The 24,179-nt window shown below is 43.5% G+C and overlaps 1 protein-coding gene across 2 annotated transcripts in view; it reads left to right on the forward strand.

Moving 5' to 3' along the window:
• Positions 1–5,723: 5,723 nt before the first annotated feature.
• Positions 5,724–24,179, forward strand: part of tie1 (tyrosine kinase with immunoglobulin-like and EGF-like domains 1) — a 228,931-nt gene continuing 210,475 nt past the window's right edge. For both annotated transcript variants that reach the window (XM_028810856.2, XM_051932702.1), the window contains exon 1: positions 5,724–6,168. In XM_028810856.2, coding sequence (XP_028666689.2) covers positions 6,114–6,168 — 55 coding nt within the window. In that variant the 5' untranslated portion in view covers positions 5,724–6,113. The remainder of the gene's footprint in view (positions 6,169–24,179) is intronic.

Raw genomic sequence — 24,179 nt, forward strand, 5'->3', positions numbered from 1 at the left:
TGGAACAAACATGCTCAGGCACAGAACAAATGGCCAGTGTGAGTACAGCCTAAGAGTGTTCACCCGCTAATAGCAGTGCCAGTCAGAGCAGAAGGCATGGTTTTCAATTCATGTGAACACGAGGATAGACATTACAGCTCCACACATTTCATTTTTCCTCACTTATTCATTTTTGACACTTCTAATCCCCTCTGGTTTAGCTCACCTGTACTGTCCCCCTGTAGGATAAGGGTGCAAAAGTCATGGAGTCACTTTATAGGAGTGCCCAACCCAAGTCTAGTTTGGATCATCTCCTCCTCTCCCATGGCACATACGCCTCCTACAAGAAGCAGCGGACTTGTCCTATGAAACGCACTCTTCTCCTCTCGTCTTCACATTCGTTTCTGGCCAAATGCTGATGGAGAAGCACAAGTGCCAAGGCCTGAGAGTGCCACGTGGTATCACCCTGGAGCGTGAGAGCAATCAGATGGTATCAGGCTGGTTGCGTAGCTGGATGTGAAAAGTAAAGCTCCTCTGGGGCCATTGCCAGACGTTTTCACAATGCATGGAGGAAACAGAAATTTGCCGCCGACTTTCTCTCACACAGATCCCACCCCGTTTTAGTTTATGGATTTATTTTCCTCCCAAAATGTCTTCCTGGCTCCTGTCCAACTCCTCTGCACTCTGTTTGCCGCAGCGCCGGACCATCTTACTGAGTCGCTGCAGAACTTTCTGGAACCCTCCAATGTCACAGATCTTAGTTTCCAACTTCAGTCTTGAGGGCCCACCTATGGTGTCAGGTGTTTGTTTCCCCCCAGTTTGACAAGCAGCAGGTCATTTTATATCCATCTGATCTGATTGATTAATTTGCAGACTTTTTTCCTTCTTATTTTGTATTCAGAAAAGTGCAGTAGTGTGAGGGTTACATCTGTGAGAAATTATGAAATGGTCTCACTCTTTGGGACATCTTTAAATCTGTTTGGTCATTTAATTTTGATTCACCTTTTAATGTGTGTATCCTAAAAATGACAGCAACAAGAGCAGCAGACATGGGGGCAAATGCTGCAGAATGAGGAGAGGCTTGACAGCAGAAATTTCAAAACTGGGCTTGTTACATTTTTATCGGAATGAAGCAAACATTTACAGTGCCCTCCGTCATTTTTTGGGACAAAAGTGACAGAATTTTTTTTCCTTGATGTGTCCCTCTACTCCACAGTTTAAAATTACAAATCAAACAATTCTGACATCGTGATTGAAGTGCAGATTGCAGGCTTTCATTTAAGGGGATTTGCAGATTTTTGTTACAACATTTATATGGTCCCCCCATTTCAGAGGTGGCACCATAAAAAAAAAATTTTGTTGCCCCAAAACAATTGTTTTTAGAGTGTATGCAGAGTAAGAACGCATTCGGATTGATAAGAAACGAAATTATAAATTAGTTGTTTATCTTAATGTTTATTTTTGTTATTGCCTCATAAATTTCAACTGCTGTGTCTGATGCCGTCACAGAAGGACAGTCTGAAAATTATTTTTGAAGCATTTGTGGATAAAAATCAGAGAATTTTACTTTTTTCATTCATGAGTGATATTTTTCAGAACCCTGCTGCTTACACACGAATTGTGCTGAGCCTTTTGGCCAAATAATTACACCCACAAAAATGTGCCACCCGGGGAGGGCCGCCCCCTCCGCTCGCCCCTAGCTATGCCACTGCGATACAATTACACGCTGAAACTTACAAATTGTTGGCAACAATTTCCATTGAGTATGACCCAGCACCTAACATCCACGCTGGATCTGAAGGATTTAGTGAAAAATTTTGCGAAGCAGAAAAGGCAGGACAAATTAACTGTAATCGATGGGTCATTTTTGTGCAATACATACAGTATGTCAATTTAAATTAGCATTTCCTTCTATAGAATTTCGATTTTTTAAAAAAAGAAACATTTGTAACACAAGGGGCGCAATAATAAGCTTGCCTAAGGGTGCAAAATAACCCACGCACTGGCCTCAGCTACTTATAGTGAACATATTCGGCACAATTTTAGACATTTATTTATTTATTTATTTTCCCAAAATCGGACCCAGGTGCCCATAAGGTCCATAAAATAAATGCAAGGGCGCTCCAATTGCCATGTCATTTTCTAACCCACTTCATTCAGGTCAGGGTCGCAGGATCCTATCCCAGCTAGCATAACGCATATGGCTGCCACACACACACCAATTTAGCATCACTAATTCAATTCAGGGTCACACACACACCAATTTAGCATTGCTGATTCAATTCAGGGTCACACACACACCAATTTAGCATCGCTAATTCAATTCAGGGTCACACACACACCAATTTAGCATTGCTGATTCAATTCAGGGTCACACACACACCGATTTAGCATTGCTGATTCAATTCAGGGTCACACACACACCAATTTAGCATCACTAATTCAGATCAGGGTCACACACAAACCAATTTAGCATCGCTAATTCAATTCAGGGTCACACACACACCGATTTAGCATTGCTGATTCAATTCAGGGTCACACACACACCGATTTAGCATTGCTGATTCAATTCAGGGTCACACACACACCGATTTAGCATTGCTGATTCAATTCAGGGTCACACACACACCAATTTAGCATTGCTGATTCAATTCAGGGTCACACACACACCAATTTAGCATTGCTGATTCAATTCAGGGTCACACACACACCAATTTAGCATTGCTGATTCAATTCAGGGTCACACACACACCAATTTAGCATTGCTGATTCAATTCAGGGTCACACACAAACCAATTTAGCATCACTAATTCAGATCAGGGTCACACACACACCAATTTAGCATCGCTAATTCAATTCAGGGTCACACACACACCAATTTAGCATCACTAATTCAGATCAGGGTCACACACAAACCAATTTAGCATCGCTAATTCAATTCAGGGTCACACACACACCGATTTAGCATTGCTGATTCAATTCAGGGTCACACACACACCAATTTAGCATCGCTAATTCAATTCAGGGTCACACACACACCAATTTAGCATCGCTAATTCAATTCAGGGTCACACACACACCAATTTAGCATCGCTGATTCAATTCAGGGTCACACACACACCGATTTAGCATTGCTGATTCAATTCAGGGTCACACACAAACCAATTTAGCATCGCTAATTCAATTCAGGGTCACACACACACCGATTTAGCATCGCTAATTCAATTCAGGGTCACACACACACCAATTTAGCATCGCTAATTCAATTCAGGGTCACACACACACCAATTTAGCATCACTAATTCAGATCAGGGTCACACACAAACCAATTTAGCATCGCTAATTCAATTCAGGGTCACACACACACCGATTTAGCATTGCTGATTCAATTCAGGGTCACACACACACCGATTTAGCATTGCTGATTCAATTCAGGGTCACACACACACCGATTTAGCATTGCTGATTCAATTCAGGGTCACACACACACCAATTTAGCATTGCTGATTCAATTCAGGGTCACACACAAACCAATTTAGCATCGCTAATTCAATTCAGGGTCACACACACACCATTTTAGCATTGCTGATTCAATTCAGGGTCTCATACACACCAATTTAGCATCGCTAATTCAGATCAGGGTCTCATACACACCAATTTAGCATCGCTAATTCAATTCAGGGTCACACACACACCAATTTAGCATTGCTGATTCAATTCAGGGTCACACACACACCGATTTAGCATTGCTGATTCAATTCAGGGTCACACACACACCAATTTAGCATTGCTGATTCAATTCAGGGTCACACACAAACCAATTTAGCATCGCTAATTCAATTCAGGGTCACACACACACCATTTTAGCATTGCTGATTCAATTCAGGGTCTCATACACACCAATTTAGCATCGCTAATTCAGATCAGGGTCTCATACACACCAATTTAGCATCGCTAATTCAATTCAGGGTCACACACACACCAATTTAGCATTGCTGATTCAATTCAGGGTCACACACACACCGATTTAGCATTGCTGATTCAATTCAGGGTCACACACACACCAATTTAGCATTGCTGATTCAATTCAGGGTCACACACACACCATTTTAGCATTGCTGATTCAATTCAGGGTCTCATACACACCAATTTAGCATCGCTAATTCAGATCAGGGTCTCATACACACCAATTTAGCATCGCTAATTCAATTCAGGGTCACACACACACCGATTTAGCATTGCTGATTCAATTCAGGGTCACACACACACCAATTTAGCATTGCTGATTCAATTCAGGGTCACACACACACCGATTTAGCATTGCTGATTCAATTCAGGGTCACACACACACCAATTTAGCATTGCTGATTCAATTCAGGGTCACACACAAACCAATTTAGCATCGCTAATTCAATTCAGGGTCACACACACACCAATTTAGCATCACTAATTCAGATCAGGGTCACACACAAACCAATTTAGCATCGCTAATTCATTTCAGGGTCACACACACACCGATTTAGCATTGCTGATTCAATTCAGGGTCACACACACACCGATTTAGCATTGCTGATTCAATTCAGGGTCACACACACACCGATTTAGCATTGCTGATTCAATTCAGGGTCACACACACACCAATTTAGCATTGCTGATTCAATTCAGGGTCACACACACACCAATTTAGCATTACTGATTCAATTCAGGGTCACACACAAACCAATTTAGCATCGCTAATTCAACTGACATGTGTGTCTCTCTATTTGGACAGTATGAGGAGACCCACAGAGACATGGGGAGAATATGCGAACTTGGGACAGAAACTCCTTACTTCAGGGCCCACTGTGCCTCTTGAAAGGACTTGTCATTTTTAATTTTTATAAAATATGCTCTGGTTTCCTCCCACAGTCCAAAGACATGCAGGTTAGGTGGCCTTGTGCCCTGTGTTGGCTACGATTGGCTCCAGCAGACCCCCGTGACCCTGTGTTCGGATTCAGCGGGTTGGAAAATGGATGGATGGATGGATGGAAAATGGATGGATGGATGGATGCTTCACTTTAGAACAAAACTACATGTGGCAAATTACAGTAATATATATATATTATATTTGCAGCTGGAGATCCACAAAGGGAGAAAAATGAATCACGTATCAAAGTAGTTTTTATTCCTGAGCTTTCAACCCCTGCCAGGGGTCTTCATCAGAGGATAATGCTTAAACTTACAAGAATCAAAGGCAATAGCAAAAAATTACGTGGAGGGGGTGAGGTGGGGGTTATTGGGTGTACAGTTTATTTATTATGAACATGTTCTTCTTAAGTTTGCATTTGCATATGCTGGATTTATCTCCAAGTGTCTTTTGATGGCGTTCTCATTTGATAGCCAAGATTCCCTTTGTGGATCTCCAGCTGCAAATATGCAAACCGTATCACAGACCTTCTCTTCCACATATATATATATATATATATATATATATATATATATATATATATATATATATATATATATATATAGTGATTGTGAAAAAAAGGATAACATTGGCTTAAAAAATACCGAATTCGTTGTTCAAGGGGTAGCTTGCAGTTCAAAATGGATCGTTAGCAGGCCAAGTGTCGCGCGTGTAAGTCCTGCTGTTGCACTGAATGAGCGCCACTGGGTCTCCCTGTGATCACAGATTTGGCCCCCAGGAGAAGGAAAGGCACTTTACTCGACTCTGTTCCAGTGTTCCCACCGTATCACGTCTGGGAAAATGCACAACAAAAACACAGCACAGCACACGGTCTCCTTTGACATTTTCCGATTTTACACACAGGGATTTCCTCCAGAATCGTGTAAACATATTTCAGCCTCCAATCTCGAGTCTCGGTGCCGCCCCACTCAGTCCATCTCGACTTACTCTCCGGCTGCCACCTTATCTCTCCTCCTCTGACGCTCTTCCTTCCTCCCCTGCCCTGCACAGCCTGGTCACATCGAGCCGCAGTCCAGCCTAAAGCCGCCGGCCGCTGTACATCGCGTTAGTATCCAAGTGGAATATGCGAGGCACTGAGCCCGCGCTCCGACGCTCCAATGGAAACACGCTGAAGACGGTCATCTCTGCACCCACCTGATTGTTAGAAGTTAGCTTCTCTGACCGCTGCATGTTAACAATGCTCCCTCGCATCTGTACCCTGCTTCCTCTCCTCCTCGTATCTGGTAAGTCACGAATTCACCCAGGGCATCGCACGGCGCCGTTACGCAGTTTTTGGACTTGGTTTGCAAATCTCAGTTTATGTAAAAGTGGGCATCCGCCTTGGCTGGTTAGTTGTAACCGCCGTCAGCTTCAATCTATTTGTTAACTTAATGAAGTGTATTGAAGCAGGTAGGGGAGATGTAAAATAAAACTCACGCGGTATCAAGAAATGTACAGGAGAACGACCAAGTGAGTAAGAGGGCTTCACATACAGTAGTTTAAGCTCTGGTTGAATAACTTGTTACAATTTAACGGTAGTCCAAGTAAAGGTTTGCTTCGCCGTCTGTTGCAAAAAGCACTGCAATTACTTCATTTTTTGTAATTTCACCCAACTGATATTTAAGTACGAAACCATGAAATCAGTTTATCGACTTGGTCTGGTCGTGACGAGGCGAGGCTGCGATGAGTTGAAATGCGTTGCGCTCTTTCATATAATCCCATACATCAGCTCGCCGCTCCTCCTCCTCTTATCTGTTAAGTTACCCCGTTTCCTTTTGTAGTGTCCGGACTTTTCGTTGGATTGTTAGTGAAAGACCTCTGTTAACGCTTCGTAATTGCACCGGCAATCCCCTTCAATAATCTGTTATTTTGAATTGCACACCAATGGTAGATTTTTCGAAAAAATAATCATGTGCTTCGTATAGCACCGCTAATAATGGTGCAGGAAATTGAAGTGATGAATCGCGAGCAGGTAACCCCGTACCTTCAAAAGTACTGCAAATGTTTGCACAATTTATGTTACTTTGTTTGACACAGAAAACACAGAGATGAGGATAATTGTAAAAACACTTGTTGGTTTTAGACCATGTACGCATGCGCGTGCGCGAGGCCGCGACCAACTTGTTTTTTCCTGTCACAATGCAGCGGAAAAAAAGCTTAAACATCTGGGCTGAGTGTGTAGTGTAAAGTTCAGCGGCTGTTCTTTATGTCTATCTATCTATCTATCTATCTATCTATCTATCTATCTATCTATTAGATAAGATATAAAAGGCACTACATAATAGGACATAAAAGGCACTATATAATATATAGATATATAGTGCCTTTTATGCCCTATCTAATAGATAGATAGATAGGATATAAAAGGCATTATATAATATATAGATAGATAGATATATAGTGCCTTTTATGTCCTATCTATCTATCTATCTATCTATCTATCTATCTATCTATCTATCTATCTATCTATCTATCTATCTATCTAGGATATAAATACATTATATAATATATAGATAGATAGGACATAAAAGGCACTATATATCTATCTATCTATCTATATATTTCATAATGCCTTTCATATCTATCTATCTATCTATCTATCTATCTATCTATCTATCTATCTATCTATCTATCTATCTATCTATCTATTAGGACATAAAAGGCACTACATAATTGATATATAGTGCCTTTTATGCCCTATCTATCTATATATTATATAATGCCTTTTATGTCCTATCTATCTATATATTTCATAATGCCTTTCATATCTATCTATCTATCTATCTATCTATCTATCTATCTATCTATCTATCTATCTATCTATTAGGACATAAAAGGCACTACATAATTGATATATAGTGCCTTTTATGCCCTATCTATCTATATATTATATAATGCCTTTTATATCCTATCTATCTATATATTACATAATGCCTTTCATATCTATCTATCTATCTATCTATCTATCTATCTATCTATCTATCTATCTATCTATTAGGACATAAAAGGCACTACATAATTGATATATAGTGCCTTTTATGCCCTATCTATCTATATATTACATAATGCCTTTCATATCTATCTATCTATCTATCTATCTATCTATCTATCTATCTATCTATCTATCTATCTATCTATCTATCTATTAGATAGGACATAAAAGGCACTACATAATTGATATATAGTGCCTTTTATGTCCTATCTATCTATCTATCTATCTATCTATCTATCTATCTATCTATCTATCTATCTATCTATCTATCTATCTATCTATTAGATAGGACATAAAAGGCACTACATAATTGATATATAGTGCCTTTTATGTCCTATCTATCTATCTATCTATCTATCTATCTATCTATCTATCTATCTATCTATCTATCTATCTATCTATCTATCTATTAGATAGGACATAAAAGGCACTACATAATTGATATATAGTGCCTTTTATGTCCTATCTATCTATCTATCTATCTATCTATCTATCTATCTATCTATCTATCTATCTATCTATCTATCTATCTATCTATCTATCTATCTATTATATAGTGCCTTTTTGTCTGTTGCCAATGCGGTGGTCTCTTTGCCCCACTGGCACTGTTTGCTCAGGTTGTACCCTCAGAAGTGCCGCACTCACCTCTGGCAGCTCTCAGTTTGGACTCTTCAGTTCTTGTTAAGATTTTATTTTTTTTATTCTTTGTATTGTCAGAGGTTCTCTGCAATTCTGATGTATTTTTTCATTATCACATCGTATCTAAATGTTTGCTCAGGTATTTGGCTTAACTCAGCTGTGATCTGTAAGTGACTTTAAATATAACATTCATTTGCTAAGTAAGTAATTGTTCCCATTCTCTGAATGTATCGTGTTTAAAGATGACAGGAACATCTCTGCTTTAGATAGTTTAAGACGGCCCCGCATGGCACCAGTCAGGTGTTCAAGTGTCCCTACCCCTACGTGGTAGACAGTACCGAGTGACTGTGTCATCCCCTGGAGTTAAGGTGACACAGAGGAAGGCTTCTTTAGGGGGCCCAGTGCCACGGCTTTTATTTCAGCGGCTCTGAATGGTTCACTTCCTTTTGCTCCTTGTGAGTGACTGACGCTCCTCGGTGTTCACTTGGTATTTCCTTCTTAAGGTTTTCTGGTGAAAGAGTGAATTATTGACATTGGTGGGCAGTGCGGTGGCGCAGTGGTCGATGTTGCTGCCCCTCCTTTTATTGGACTCCGGCTTCTGTTCTGTTCCACTTATTATGTCTGTGCTTTCTCCTTGAGCAGATTTCAAGTTTATCTCCGTGATGTCCAGGTTTAGTTAAGTGCTGGTTGAGCGCCTATGTGGTTATTTATGGTTCTTTGCATTAGGGCTGCATTGTGGCTCCACAGTTTCCTGAAGTTTCTTCACAGCTCTGTTCTCGTGATTTCAGCCTGGCTTGTAGGATTTGCACCTTCTCCCTTTGCTGAAGTCGATGTTTCTCTGTATGCTCCAGCTGCCCCTTGAATCCCAAAGATGTGTAAGTTGGGTTAATTGGCACCTCCTTAAAGGCCTTGGGCATCCCATTGAATTGTTGGTTCCTGCCTCGTGTCTGATGATGACAATACGGCCATCTTGTCCCCTCAAAACAAGAGAGGATCACATAGACTCGGAAAATCAATGGATGGCAAATATTACTTAAACTTGACATTTTCTATTAGTAATTCTTTTTAACTTCATAATATAACACTTTTATCATAATGCATTCTTCATAGGGCACCGCGGTGGCACAGTGGTATGGCTGCTGCTTCACAATAAGGAGACCCCCTGTGTGGAGTTTGCGTGTTCTCCTTGTGTCCACTCAGGTTTCCTCCCACAGTCCAAAGACATGCAGTTTGGGGGATTCGGCTTTGATAAAGTAGCCTGTGTGTGTGTGTGTGTGTGTGTGTGTGAGAGTGTGTCTACTCTTAGGTGTTGTTCCTACCTTGCGTCCTTTGATTGATGGGATTGGCTCCATCTGCCCTGTGATCCTGCCCTGGGTAAGCAGGTGCAGGAGACAAACAGAAGACAAAATTAGCTGTTTGGGGTCTTTATCACACAGCCCCACATGGGCATTTAATTGAACAAAAAAGATGGGACCACCAGTCTGTTACGAGCTTTCTTGAGATCTTGCTTGTTCCTCAAAGTTGGCATCTGTGTAAAGAACAAGGTTAGGAGTGATGACTGGATCCTGTTTCCATCTCCTCCTATACTGGTCACTGGACTAGAAGTGCTGCCATTATTCGTCGGGTAATTCGTCCCCTGGTCTGAAAGAAACACAGGTGTCTGATGCTGTGTTCTACCTCAACTGGGAAGTTGTTCATTTCTAAGTTTCCAGTAGAAATGCCCCTACAAGTCGGATTTCCTACTCAGAATGTCGGGAGAGCCTCACCAACCCCGACCACAAAATCCAAGATGGCTGCTGGTGTGTCAACAGTTCTGTTTCATAGGCCTAGGTGTTTACATCCCTAATGGCTTACATGAGACCTTCAGCTTAGATCAGTGGTTCTCAATCTGTGGGGCGGGCCCCCCTAGGGGGGCATGAAGATGTGAAAAAAAGAAGACAAGAATCAAAAATATGAAACATACATCTATTGAAACCAAAACAAATGAACTTAAACTACATTCTGATAGTAGACTAATAAATAGAGAGTTAGATAAATGTCGATAAAAGTTAAGTAGGTATAATAATGATCTATGATCTATGATCTATCATTAATTAAAAAAGAACAAATTGATATTAGTGGGCTCCTTTCAAAAAAACATTAGGGGGGGTGCGATTAAAACTGTTATGAAAACTCGGGTCGCAAATACTTAAAGGTTGAGAAACGTTGGCTTAGATTCCGTGGAATTGTCAAATGATTGATGGCACCTTTCTGGGTTATCAAGTGTGTGCCCCCCACCCTTTTCCTCAATGTTTCGCCGACAGGCCTACGGTGTTTCCACAGGGTCTAGCAGTGAATCCCGGCATCCTGGGCTCGCCCCCAAGATGCCATCTACCCATTTGAGGCCCAGCTGGAGTTCTTCATCTTGAGCTGAGCCACTGACTGCCCTTTCCAGCAGATCTGCAGAGGTCCATCAACGCTTGCCTGTCATCCTGACCTCACACTCCCAACTCCTGGAGTAGCCTTGATGTTGAGGTGGCAATAAACCCTCTGCAGCTTTAGAAAGCTGAAGCGTTCTGCTCTTTATGGTCACCTTTATGTATGTCTCTTTAGATCAGTCGTACACACGGTGCTGTCCATCTTCTATCTGTGGACAGACTGAAATAGTGTTTGGATGAGCAAAATACCACGTAATGCGTTCTTCACTAGTTGTCCGTGTTTCAAAAGAGCAAGCATAACCAAAATCTTCTTCATGGTGTCCACACTGGTTTTCCGAATGTTTTCCTGGAACACGTTCAGCTCGGATGTGATGACATTACAAGTTCCGACTTTTGAAGTAAATTGAACGCAGCCTTAATTATAGGTGGTGCCACCGTGTTCTCCTTCCCCGTACATTCCATTTCTGAGCCTGTGTGACACAAGGAAAGAACATGGATGGCTGGATGAAGGACATGTTTCATAGAGACTCCGCTTGATTATTAAAATGCTCCCTCATCCATTATTCAACCCGCTACATCCTAACTACAGGGTCACGGGGGGTCTGCTGGAGCCAATCCCAGCCAACAATGCTCCCTCATCTATCCATTCAAATTCAGAGTTGCTGGAGTATGGGGTTTGTCAGTTTTAATTTCCTATTCGCCTGACCCACACCCTTCTGTTTGTTGCGTATCAACTTGAGTTTGTGTTTTGTGGTTTTTGAATAGTTAAATTTCATATATTTATGTATTGTGATTCTTTTGAATTATGTTTCATATATTTATGTGTTTTCAATAATTTTTGTAAATATTTACCATAATTTCACTTGTGCCTCCATTCCATGTGTTTTGTGGGTGGAGTTCCAGGAGGCGTGGTCACACTGACATCACCACTGCTGGCCCCTCCCTTTATCTGGAGGCCAGAGTGAGCGATCCAGTCAGTGGTTCATTGGTTTATAGTAGGAGACTTTTATAAGTGTTATTAGAAAAGCGCCATAAAATTGCTATTTAATTAATTAATTACTGTTTTAAAAAGAACGTCATTCTGTCATTAAACTCCGGTGCCTCTTGACTCTTCAGTAGAAGAAAACCCCCACATATAGTATACTGTTCGACTCGTCTTGATGTCTAGTTAGACAAGATGATAGATAGATACTTTATTAATTCCAAGGGGAAATTCATATACTCCAGCAGCAGCATACTGATACAAAAAAACAATATTAAATTAAAGATTGATAATAATGCAGACAATAACTATGTATAATGTTAATGTTTACCCCCCCCCGGGTGGAACTGAAGAGTCGCATAGTTTGGGGGAGGAACGATCTCCTCAGTCTGTCAGTGGAGCAGGACGGTGACAGCAGTCTGTCGCTGAAGCTGCTATTCTGTCTGGAGATGATCCTGTTCAGTGGATGCAGTGGATTCTCCATAATTGATAGGAGTCTGCTTATCTCCCGTCGCTCTGCCACAGATGTCAAAGTGCCTTGAACATGGGAAAGGCGCTATATAAATGTATTATTATTATTATTATTATTATTAAACTGTCCAGCTCCATGCCAGCAATAGAGCCTGCCTTCCTCACCAGTTTTTCCAGGCGTGAGGCGTCCCTCTTCTTAATGCTGCCTCCCCAGCACACCACCGCGTAGAAGAGGGCGCTCGCCACAACTGTCTGATAGAACATCTGCAGCATCTTATTGCAGATGTTGAAGGACGCCAGCCTTCTAAGGAAGTATAGTCGGCTCTGGCCTCTCTTGCACAGCACATCAGTATTGGTAGTCCAGTCTAATTTATCATCCAGCTGCACTCCCAGGTATTTATAGGTCTGCACCAACTGCACACAGTCACCTCTGATGATCACGGGGTCCATGAGGGGCCTGGTCCTCCTAAAATCCACCACCAGCTCTTTGGTTTTGCTGGTGTTCAGGTGTAGGTGGTTTGAGTCACACCATTTAACAAAGTCCTTGATTAGGTTCCTATACTCCTCCTCCTGCCCACTCCTGATGCAGCCCACGATAGCAGTGTCATCAGCGAACTTTTGCACATGGCAGGACTCCGAGTTGTATTGGAAGTCCGATGTATATAGGCTGAACAGGACCGGAGAAAGTACAGTCCCGTACGGCGCTCCTGTGTTGCTGACCACAATGTCAGACCTGCAGTTCCCAAGACGCACATACTGAGGTCTGTCTTTAAGATAGTCCACGATCCATGCCACCAGGTATGAATCTACTACCATCTCTGTCAGCTTGTCCCTAAGGAGCAGAGGTTGGATTGTGTTGAAGGCGCTAGAGAAGTCAAGAAACCTAATTCTTACAGCACCACTGCCTCTGTCCAAGTGGGAGAGGGATCGGTGTAGCATATAGATGATGGCATCCTCCGCTCCCACCTTCTCCTGATATGCGAACTGCAGAGGGTCAAGGGCATGTTTAACCTGTGGCCTCAGGTGGTGAAGCAGCAGCCTCTCCATGGTCTTCATCACATGTGATGTCAGAGCAACAGGCCGGAAGTCATTCAGCTCACTAGGACATGATAACTTTGGGACTGGGGTGATGCAAGATGTTTTCCAAAGCCTCGGGACTCTCCCCTGTTCCAGGCTCAGGTTGAAGATGCGCTGTAGAGGACCCCCCAGCTCCGATGCACAGACCTTCAGCAGTCGTGGTGATACTCCATCTGGACCTGCTGCTTTGCTGGCGCGAAGTCTCCTCAGCTCTCTGCTCACTTGCGCTGTTGTAATTATGGGTGGGGATGTCTCTCCTATGCTGGTATCAGCAGAAGGATGTGTGGAGGGTGCAATACTCCGAGGTGAGTGTGAGAGTGGGTTAGGGTGGTCAAACCTGTTAAAGAAGTTGTTCATTTGGTTTGCTCTCTTCACGTCTCTCTCGATGGTGGTACCCCGCTTCGAGCTGCAGCCAGTGATGATCTTCATCCCATCCCACACTTCCTTCATGATGTTGAGGTTTTTGGGGTTCCTCCTTTTCCAAATCAGTGACCAGCTTTCACTGCTAATTAACGTCTTTTCGCTTCACTTTAATAGCCCTGTTTTTAAGGATTCAGTCCTCTGAATTGATTTGTTTCTTCATTAAATGTCAACAAAACAGAAAAGAGATGTGAAACGAACGAACACGTGATCAGCTAAACTGGAACGTCAAACTCCGGCCAATTTCACTCCAGTCAGTCTCTTAATGAGAAGCCGATTCTTGCTGTTAAATAAAACCCATTATTTAATTCCATGGCTTGTTGCTGCTCTCATTCTACCAGAGCAGACATTTCCAAAAAGTGTTTTTGCTTTTTCTAAGAACACCATCAATTCTGTGTATCTGTGGTTCTCTGTGTGAAGAAAAACTTCTTAATGTTTGTGCGAAATTTGCCCTTTACAACCTTCCAATTGTGTTCTTGATGAACTAATTTTAAAGTCACTGTCTCGATCCACTGGACTAATTCCCTTCAGACTTTTAAGCACTTCAATCACGTCTCCTCTTCATCTCCTGTAAAGGCTCAGTTCTTTTAATCTTTCCTCATCACTCATCCCCTGTAGCCCCTGAATCAGCCTTGTCTCTCTTCTCTGGACCTTCTCTAGTGCTGTTATGTCCTTTTGTAGCCTGGAGACCAAAACTGCAAACAGGACTCCAGATGAGGCCTCACCGGTGTGTTATAAAGCTTGAGCAGAACCTCCTGTGACTTGTACTCCACACATCAAAGCGCTATATAACCTGACATTCTGTTAGCCTTCTTAATGGCTTCTGAACACTGTCAGGAAGTCGATAGCTTAGAGTTCACCACGACTCCTAAATCCTTCTCATAAGGTGGACTCTCGATTTTCAGACCACCCATTGTGTATTCAAACCTAACATTTTTACTTCCTATGTGTAATAGGCGGAGTGGTGGCTCTGACGCTAGGGATCTGCAGTGGCAATTGGAAGGTTGCCGGTTCGAATCCCATGAATGCCAATAGGGACTCTGCTCTGTTGGGCCCTTGAGCAAGGCCCTTAACCTGCAATTGCTGAGCGCTTTGAGTAGTGAGAAAAGCGCTATATAAATGCAAAGAATTATTCATTCTTTACATTTACTGACATTAAACTTCGTCTGCCACAAATCTGCCCAAGCCTGTCTGCTATCCAAGTCCCTCTGAAATGATTTAGCTGATTTCAAATTATCTGTTAATCCACTTATCTTGGTATCATCTGCAAAGCTGACCAACTTGTTTTTTATATTCCTATCTAAATCCATCCATCCATTATCCAACCTGCTATATCCTAACTACAGGGTCACGGAGGTCTGCTGGAGCCAATCCCAGCCAACACAGGGTGCAAGACAGGGAACAAACCGCGGGCAGGGTGCCAGCCCACTGCAGGGCACACACATACACACACCAAGCACACACTAGGGACAATTTAGAACCGCCAATACACCTAGCCTGCATGTCTTTGGACTGTGGGAGGAAACCAGAGCACCCGGAGGAAACCCACGCAGACACGGGGAGAACATGCAAACTCCACGCAGGGAGGACCCGGGAAGCGAACCCAGGTCTCCTTACTGCGAGGCAGCAGCGCTACCACTGCGCCACTGTGCCGCCCCCTATCTAAATCATTTATATATATATATATATTGTGAAGGATGGCCAGCTTCATATTCCGGCCCTTACCCCCAGGCCACCAGGAGGAGCTCTCCCGACAGCATGGACGGGCCCTGAATTCCAGCAGGGCCTCATGGAGTATGTAGTTTTTATACACAGCCCTGCTGGATACCCTGGGGACCACTGGGAGTCGCTGTCGGGAGGCCCGTGGACTCAAATATGCCCTATAACCCGGAAGTGCGTCATAATCCCGGGACAGGCAGAAATAACATGCTTCCGGGGATGAAGATAAGGACTGTTTACCCTGACCCGGAAGGAATAAGGACTTGTGGGTAATGGAGCAGGAACACCTCCGGGTCAGGGAGTATAAAGGACTCTGGGAAAGCCCAGACATTGAGCTGAGCTGGGAGGTAGGGTGGCTAAGTGTCTGGGAGAGGAGGATTTGGGATTATTGTAGTGATTGGTAGTTATATGAGTAGTGTGGAGTGGAGGGTGCTTTGTGCACGTGATTGCAAAATAACAGAGTCTTGTACTTTTACCTGGTGTTTGGAGTGGTACCTGAGGGTTCAAGAGGTGGATCAGAACCTCAACTGCTACAATATATATATATATAATATCCATCCATCCATTTTCCAACCCTCTGAATCCGAACACAGGGTCACGGGGGTCTGCTGGAGCCAATCCCAGCCAACACAGGGCACAAGGCAGGAACCAATCCTGGGCAGGGTGCCAACCCACCGCAGTATATATAATATATATATATATATTAATAATAGCAGCGGTCCCCACGTTGACCCTTGCTGGTCACCACTCTTAACATCAGCCACTTCTGATGAGGTTCCTCAGACCGTCACCCTCTGCTTGCTGTGTCTGAGCCAATTCTGCACCCATCTACACCCCACACCCTGAACTGCCATTTCTTTTAATTTGATGCCCACCCTCTCAAGTGGCACCTTATCAAATGCTTTCTGAAAGTCAAGAGTAGTACTAGGGTGTTGTACCGTGTTAGCCATTATGAATGCAGTGAGAAGTCAAGCAAAATGACATCTTTTGCTGGCTAACTAAAAAAGATTACAATATGCAAGCTTTCGAGCAACTCCAGCCCCTTTCCCTTGAAAGCTTGCATATTGTAATCTTTTTTAGTTAGCCAGTAAAAGGTGTCATTTTGCTTGACTTCTCACTGAAAGTCCAGATAAATCATATCATCTGCTCCACTCTGATTGTATCCTTTTGTTGCTTCCTCATACAATTCCAGCCTGTTAGTAAAACATGACCTCCCTCTTCTGAACCCATGCTGACTGTTCCTAATAACTCCCGTCCTTACCATGCGCTGCTCAATCTTCTGCTTCATAATTCCTTCCATTAATTTTCCTGTGATGCACATTAAGCTTACTGGCCTGTAGTTGCTTGGATCTGCCCGGTCTCCCTTTTTATAGAACGGGATGATATGTGCCATTTTTCAGTCCTTCTGAATCTCTCCAGTGCTCAGTGACTTATTAAGATTTTAAGATGCTGGTCTGCTTATGGTTCCAAGGATTAATAAAATAACAATGGGAGGTCAAGCTTTTAGTTCCATGGCCCCTAAACTGTGGAGTGGTCTGCCTGGTACTATAAGAGATTCCCCTTCGGTCTCAGCTTTTGAATCCCGGCTGAAGACTCACTACTTCAGTTTAGCACACCCTGACTAGAGCTGCTGATTAACTGTACAGACTGCATCTCTGTTGTTAGTCATTAGCACTAAAACATAAGTAACATGACAGTTAGAATTGGATACTAACCCTCACCTATTCTGTTTCTCATCTCTGTACTCAAATGTGGCACTTGGTGCCGCGGCCCACCTGCCAAGTTGTTTTGCCTGCCTACGGTAAAGTCATCCCTGATGGAGGATCACAGGAATCGTCAGGTAGAGGGGTCCTTTCATCAGATTGGCTGGCCCAGCGCTGTTTCAGCCGTGGAATGGCCAAATGGGCCAAAAAGGCAGCTTGATGGATGAGGTCTCTAGGACTCTAAACAAATCCAAATCTTATTATGTGATATCATCTACTGTTAAATTCTGCTCCGTACTTCTAAAATTTTTATTCCTATACTGTATTGAGGATTTGTTCTGTGTACTGTATTGTATTGTATTGACCCCCTCCTATTGACACCCACTGCACGCCCAACCTACCTGGAAAGGGGTCTCTCTTTGAACTGCCTTTCCCAAGGTTTCTTCCATTTTTCCCTACAAGGTTTTTTTTTTGGGAGTTTTTCCTTGTCTTCTTAGAGAGTCAAGGCTGGGGAGCTGGCAAAAGGCAGGGCCTGTTAAAGCCCATTGCAGCACTTCTTGTGTGATTTTGGGCTATACAAAAATAAACTGTATTTTATTGTATTGTTTTAAAAATACATGTCGAGGGGTTATATCTGTACTCACTGGCCTCCTTAAGAACTACGACAGTACACAATCTGCAACTATAATTTAAGAAACTGTGCATGAAGGTGTAAAAGCTTGCATATTGTGATGTTTTTAGTTAGCCAATAAAAGGTGTCATTTTGCTTGACTTCTCACTGAAAGTCCAAATAAATAATATCATAAGCTCCACTCTGATCGTATCCTTTTGTTTCTTCCTCATAGAATTCCAGCCTGTTAGTAAAACATGACCTCCTCATCTGACACCATGCTGACTGTTCAGTAAAACTCCAGTCCTTGCCATGTGCTGTTCAATTTTATCCTTAATAATTCCATCCATCCATCCATTATCCAACCTGCTATATCCTAACTACAGGGTCATGGGGGTCTGCTTGAGCCAATCCCAGCCAACACAGGGTGCAAGGCAGGAAACAAACCCCAGGCAGGGTGCCAGCCCACCGCAGTCCTTAATAATTCCTTTGATTAATTTTCCTGTGATGTTCATTAAGCTTACTGGCCTGTAGTTGGTTGGATCTGCCTTGTCTGCCCCCTCAACTCCTGTACTTGTCATGTGCTGCAGTGTTCAGCTCAGCTCATTATCATCACTTTTTCTTTTTCTTTCAGCTGCTCCAATTTAGGGGTCACCACAGCAGATCATCCGTCTCCACCTATCCCTGTCTTCCATGTCATCTTCTGCCTCACAGACTGCCCTCATGTCATCTCTTACCACATCCACGAACCTCCTCTTTGGCTTTCCTCTCTTCCTTTTGCCTGGCAGTTCCATCCTCAACATTCTTTTCCCGATGTACCCCTCATCTCTCCTCCTGACTAAACCTTTACCGGTGTTGTCTCTCTAATATCCTCTTTTGTAATTCTGTCTACTCTCGTTACTCTGAGCGAAAGTCGTAGCGTCTTCAATTCCGCCACTACTAGCTCTGCCTCCATCTCCAAACCATACAACATGGCTGGTCTCACTACCGTTTTATAGACCTTCCCTTTCACTCTTGCAGATTCTCTTCTATCACAAATTACTCCTGCCGTTGTTCTCCACCTGCCCACCAAGTCTGTGCACAACTACGATTGCAGACAAGCTGTATCTTCACTGACCGTCCTGCAGTGGTCTCTCGGTCTTGCAGATTCCCTCCATTCAACATCCACAAGACAGAGTATGCAGCACAAGCCCTGGTCCAGGCTTTGGTCTTGTCACTTCTGGACTACTGTAAGTCTCTCTGCTAGCTGGAGGACCCGCATGTGTCATCCAGTTGTTGCCGATGATTCACAATGCAGTGGCACGTCTGGTGTTAAACCAGCTGAGACTGGCACATGTCACCCCTCTCTTTAGGTCATGACTTTGGCTTCCTGTGACTGCCTCTATTAAGTTCAGATCATTGATATTTGCCTACAGAGTTGTCAATCGGTCAACATAAAATATATATGAAGATACATGTAAGGTCTTGTGCACTTCTTGATCCCTCAGATCAGGTGATGAGTGGCGTCTGCACCTCTGTGTGTTGTTTGATCTCAATCCACACTCTCTTTAAGTGTAGCTCTGAGCTGCCCACCTCCTTCAATGTGTGTAAGAAGTGCTTGAAGACCCTCTTGTTTGGTGAATGTATGTTAAACTGATGTTAGCTGTCAGGTTTTTGTAACCTATGAAGTGTAATGGCTTGTATTTTGTTCTGAGCCATTACTTGTGATGATACATTTTGTCCCCCTGTCCTGTGCGATACCACCTGTGCTTCCAAGGAGGTCATCCACCTTGAAGCTAAGCATGTTTGATTCCACACCCCCAGTACTTGGCTGAGAGACCATCTAGGCCAGTGGTTCCCAAAGTGTGCACCGAGGTGTCCTGGGCAGCTGCAGTTTCCTCACAGGGGCGTGGCAAAATATTACAAATCTTTCCTAATTTTATTTCCATTTTCAATTCAATGTGATAGGACGTGACATCTGGCTGACCTGGTGCAAACCAGTAACTCACTCAGTAATAACTACAAATGGTTACTAGATGGCACTCTACAATAATTAAGTTTCTCAATTGTTTTAGTAGTTTGTCGAACTTTCTCGGTACTTTGTGTTCGTATATAAATAGCTGTCGGTTTTGCACGGTCTTAGTGTTGAATTAGTTTTCGGAGATTGTATCAACTGTATATTGTTGTGAATGAGTCGAGTGAAGTTTTTGAAGTACCGTATATACTCGAGTATAAGCCGACCCGAATATAAGCCGAGGTACCAAATTTTACCTACAAAAACTGGAAAAACTGGAAAAACTTATTGACTCGAGTATAAGCCTAAGGTGGGAAATGCAGCAGCTACTGTGTGTGTCTCTTTCTCTCTCTCTCGTGTGTGTGTGTGTATGTCTGTCTGTCTGTCTGTCTCTCTCTCTCTCGTGTTTCTCTCTCTCTCGCTCGCTGCACAGGGAGAGACTGAACACGTGCGGAAATCATCGGCGTGCACAAACCAAAAGGGAATCTGGCTTGTTCGTATACCGGGGGACAGCCGGACCTGACTCGAATATAAGCCGAGGGTGACGTTTTTCAGCACACTTTGGGTATTTCTTCTCGTATGTATTTTTAAAAATGGGTCGGTTTTTACTAAACAGTAATAAGTGTTGAAAATAAAGAGGGTACACCGTCAAGCAGTGGCAACGTCAGCCAGAGTGTGAAGAAACACAAAATTAGAAAATATGATGACAGTTATTTGGACTTTGGTTTTACGTAGACAGAAGTCAATGGTGAAGTAGAGGCCGCAGTGTGTACTGAGTATGAAAGTTCTGGCACCAGAGTGCATGCTGGTTTATGGAAATTTCGCCTCTCACATTTCTCCCCTCACATTTTGCCCCTCAAGGTTTGCCCCCACTATATTTCGCCTCCATGATACTTCTCCCCCACCCTAGTAACTTCTAATACCCACACCCAGACATTTTGAATATTGGAAGTTTCTAGAAAAAATAAAGTGAATAATTGTTCTCAGTGTTCAAAACTGACTTTCCTAATTTAAACATTTTTTGTAGCAAACTGATAGTTTGAAATCTCGTGGCTACCAGAAAGTTAAAAGAGTTAAATCAAGAAAAAGGTCATTTTTATAAGCAGGCATCAATACCAAGCAATACATTGGTAGCATCTTGCAAGGTGATCTTAAATACGTGTTTTATTTATTTTTACTTAACCCTTTAATTAAAAAAAAAAATATTGTCTATTTCGCAAATTAGAATTTGACAGGGGTTAAGGGGGTGCCACAAAAGCCACAAAGAGCCATAGCAAGGTTTGGGGCAGCCACCTGTATATTTAGTATCCTGACTGCACATTGTCACTTTAAGTGATAGCACTACTGTGCACAAAACTGAGTTCAAAACAGAACGAAGGGAATAGGGAAATGGTGAAGGCTTTTAAAGGGGAAGACAGGAAGTGAGATCAAAGGGGTTGGCTCATGAAGGTCTTCAGCCATAGGTTCGAGCCCGGACGTGACATCACAGGCACTGGAGCCGGCAAGGTCTCCTTCCATAGGCTCGGTCCCGGAAGTGACGTCAACAGGGCCAGGTGGAATCTCCCATGAATGGTCTACAGGAAAGGGAGAAAAAGACTCAGTGCACTCTCACATCCCAGTATGACTCGGAACTGCCCTTACTCAAGCCCTTTAGCTGCCTTCCATGTGCACGTGTGTGACAGGGGATATGGGGTGCTCCTTGGGAAAACCTGGATTCAGCAAATACGCCGAGAATCGAAAAAGTTTGGGAACCACTTATCTAGGGAAAAGTTTGGGTTGCTGCTAGAAAAGGTGTTGGTGAGGCCGGCAGGAGGCACTTACCCTGTGGTCTGAATGTGGATTCCAATGCCCCCCCCCCCCAAAATTGTGCAGTGACGGGGGCACTGTGCTGTAAAATTGGCTCTATCATTGTGGATGAGACAGAAAACCGAGGTGCTGACTTCCTGTGGTCACAAAAGAGCTCTGGGCATCCTTCAAAAATAGCAGGTTATATGCTGATGTCCAGGCTAAATGGTCCATCATGGCCTCATCCATTTCACCCCGTCTCTAACTGGCTATCTCTCTCTCTCATCCCTTCACTACCTAATAGCTCATGTGTGGCAAGAATACTGGTGCAAAAATGGATGCCGTCTCATAATCTAGGTGGATGCTGCACATTGGTGGTGGTTGAAGTGGCTCCCCACTCACTGAAGCACTTTGAGAAGCAAGAAAAGTGCAATATAAATGTAATTAACATGTATGTTGTCACACACACGTGTGAGTGGGAGGCAGCTAAAGGGCCTGAATAATAGTAGTACTACGCCAAACCAGGGGGTGGCGAGGTGCACTGACTTTCTCTCTCAATCCTCTGTAGACCATCCATGGGAAATCCCACTTATTTCTGGTGCCTATAATGACACCACTTCCGGTCCCGATGACATCACTTTTGGTTTCCGGGTCCAATGACATCACTTCCTGTCTCAGCCATTAAAGCCGCCATATTCTCATCCTAAACTCAGTTCTGTTTTGGAGTCTGTTCTGTGAACATCTCAACCATTTACCCATTTGCAGCCAGGGCATAACATACAGGGGGCTGCCCCCAAACTATTGGGTTGACCTCTTGGGGTCGAATAGCCATTGTCTTATTTTTCTCACCTGCCGGTCTGGGGATGCCTCACATTTATCTAAGGTCTTGACCTTAGTGGGGGGAACAGCTCTCTCCTCAGAGAGAGCATAATAAGCCCCCTTCTCTTCTCCCACAGAGACAAGCCCACTCCTGTGTGTCCCTACGATACACTCCCCTTGTTTCTTTGTTTGCCCGGTTAAGTGTATTGGGAGTGGAGCCTGTACTGGGTCTCTCCAAACCACAGGATGAACCCCGCCCCTTGGAAACTCGGCCCGGTACTCTCCCACCTGGTCAGATCTCAGGTCCTGTTCCTGTTTCTTCTGGGATTTCTTCATCCTGCCGACTACACCACTGTCATATGAACGAGTTTGAGACATCAAAAAAAGTTTGGAGTAGCCACCCATATGTTATGCCCTGGCTGCAAATGGGTAAATGGTTGAGTTCTTCACAGAACAGAGTCCAAAACAGAACTGATTTTAGGATGAGAAAATGGCAACTTTAAAGGCTGAGAGAGGAAGTGACATCATCGGAACCGGAAGTGATGTCATCATGACCAGAAGTGACATCATCAATGGCACCGGTGCCAGAAGTGCCATCATCATAGGTGCCGGTGCCGGAAGTGACGTCATCAATAGCACCAGAAGCGAGCGGGAAAATGATTGTTATATTCATGACTAGCTGTTCCCCATGGCTCCGTCCACGTAGTAATGAAACAGGAAAATCTTTAAAAATCAATAAACAAACCGGTATCGCTAGCTAAACGGAGGCGAGGTTCTCTTCATAACGTGACGAGAATGGAGGTTGGCACGTGAGTGAGTGAGGAGGGTCTGCCCGGCTCCTGACTCCTGAGGTCCTGCCTACCCCTAACCTCACCCCGCTGCGTGTCTCTTGGATTAGTGTGAATAAGTCGCTCCTGCAAGCGAACTATGATACTTGGCGCAATGAGCGAAGTCGCAAAATCAACCGGAATGTTCAAGCAAATTATAGAAAAAAGCCTGATCTAAATCTATTAAGTAGTTCTCTCGTTTGCTATCTAAGAGGAGGTAAGATACGCCCATATGATTATGTTAGTGTGGCCAAATACTTTTGAGCCCTTGGAAATAGGGGGGGGGGCATATTTAAAAATGGCTGTCTTTTCTAAAGAGCTCATTCAATGTTTTTGCTAAACCCCTTGAACTAAAGCTGAAAGTCTACACCAATACTGATGCGCTGTGCAAGAAAGGACAGAGCCGGTTATACTACCTTAGAAGGCTGGCGTCCTTCAACATCTGCAATAAGATGCTGCAGATGTTCTATCAGACAGTTGTGGCGAGCGCCCTCTTCTACGCGGTGGTGTGCTGGGGAGGCAGCATTAAGAGGAAAGATGCCTCACATTTGGACAAACTAGTGAGGAAGGCAAGCTCTATTGTTGGCATGGAGCTGGACAGTCTGACATCTGTGGCAGAGCGAAGGGCGCTCAGCAGGCTCCTATCAATTATGGAGAATCCACTGCATCCACTAAATAGTATCATCTCCAGACAGAAGAGCAGCTTCAGCGACAGACTGTTGTCACCGTCCTGCTCCACTGACAGATTGAGGAGATCGTTCCTTCCCCAAACTATGCGACTCTTTAATTCCACCCAGAGGG

This window comes from Erpetoichthys calabaricus, chromosome 10 (assembly GCF_900747795.2).
Source record: "Erpetoichthys calabaricus chromosome 10, fErpCal1.3, whole genome shotgun sequence".
NCBI classification, from domain to species: domain Eukaryota; kingdom Metazoa; phylum Chordata; class Cladistia; order Polypteriformes; family Polypteridae; genus Erpetoichthys; species Erpetoichthys calabaricus.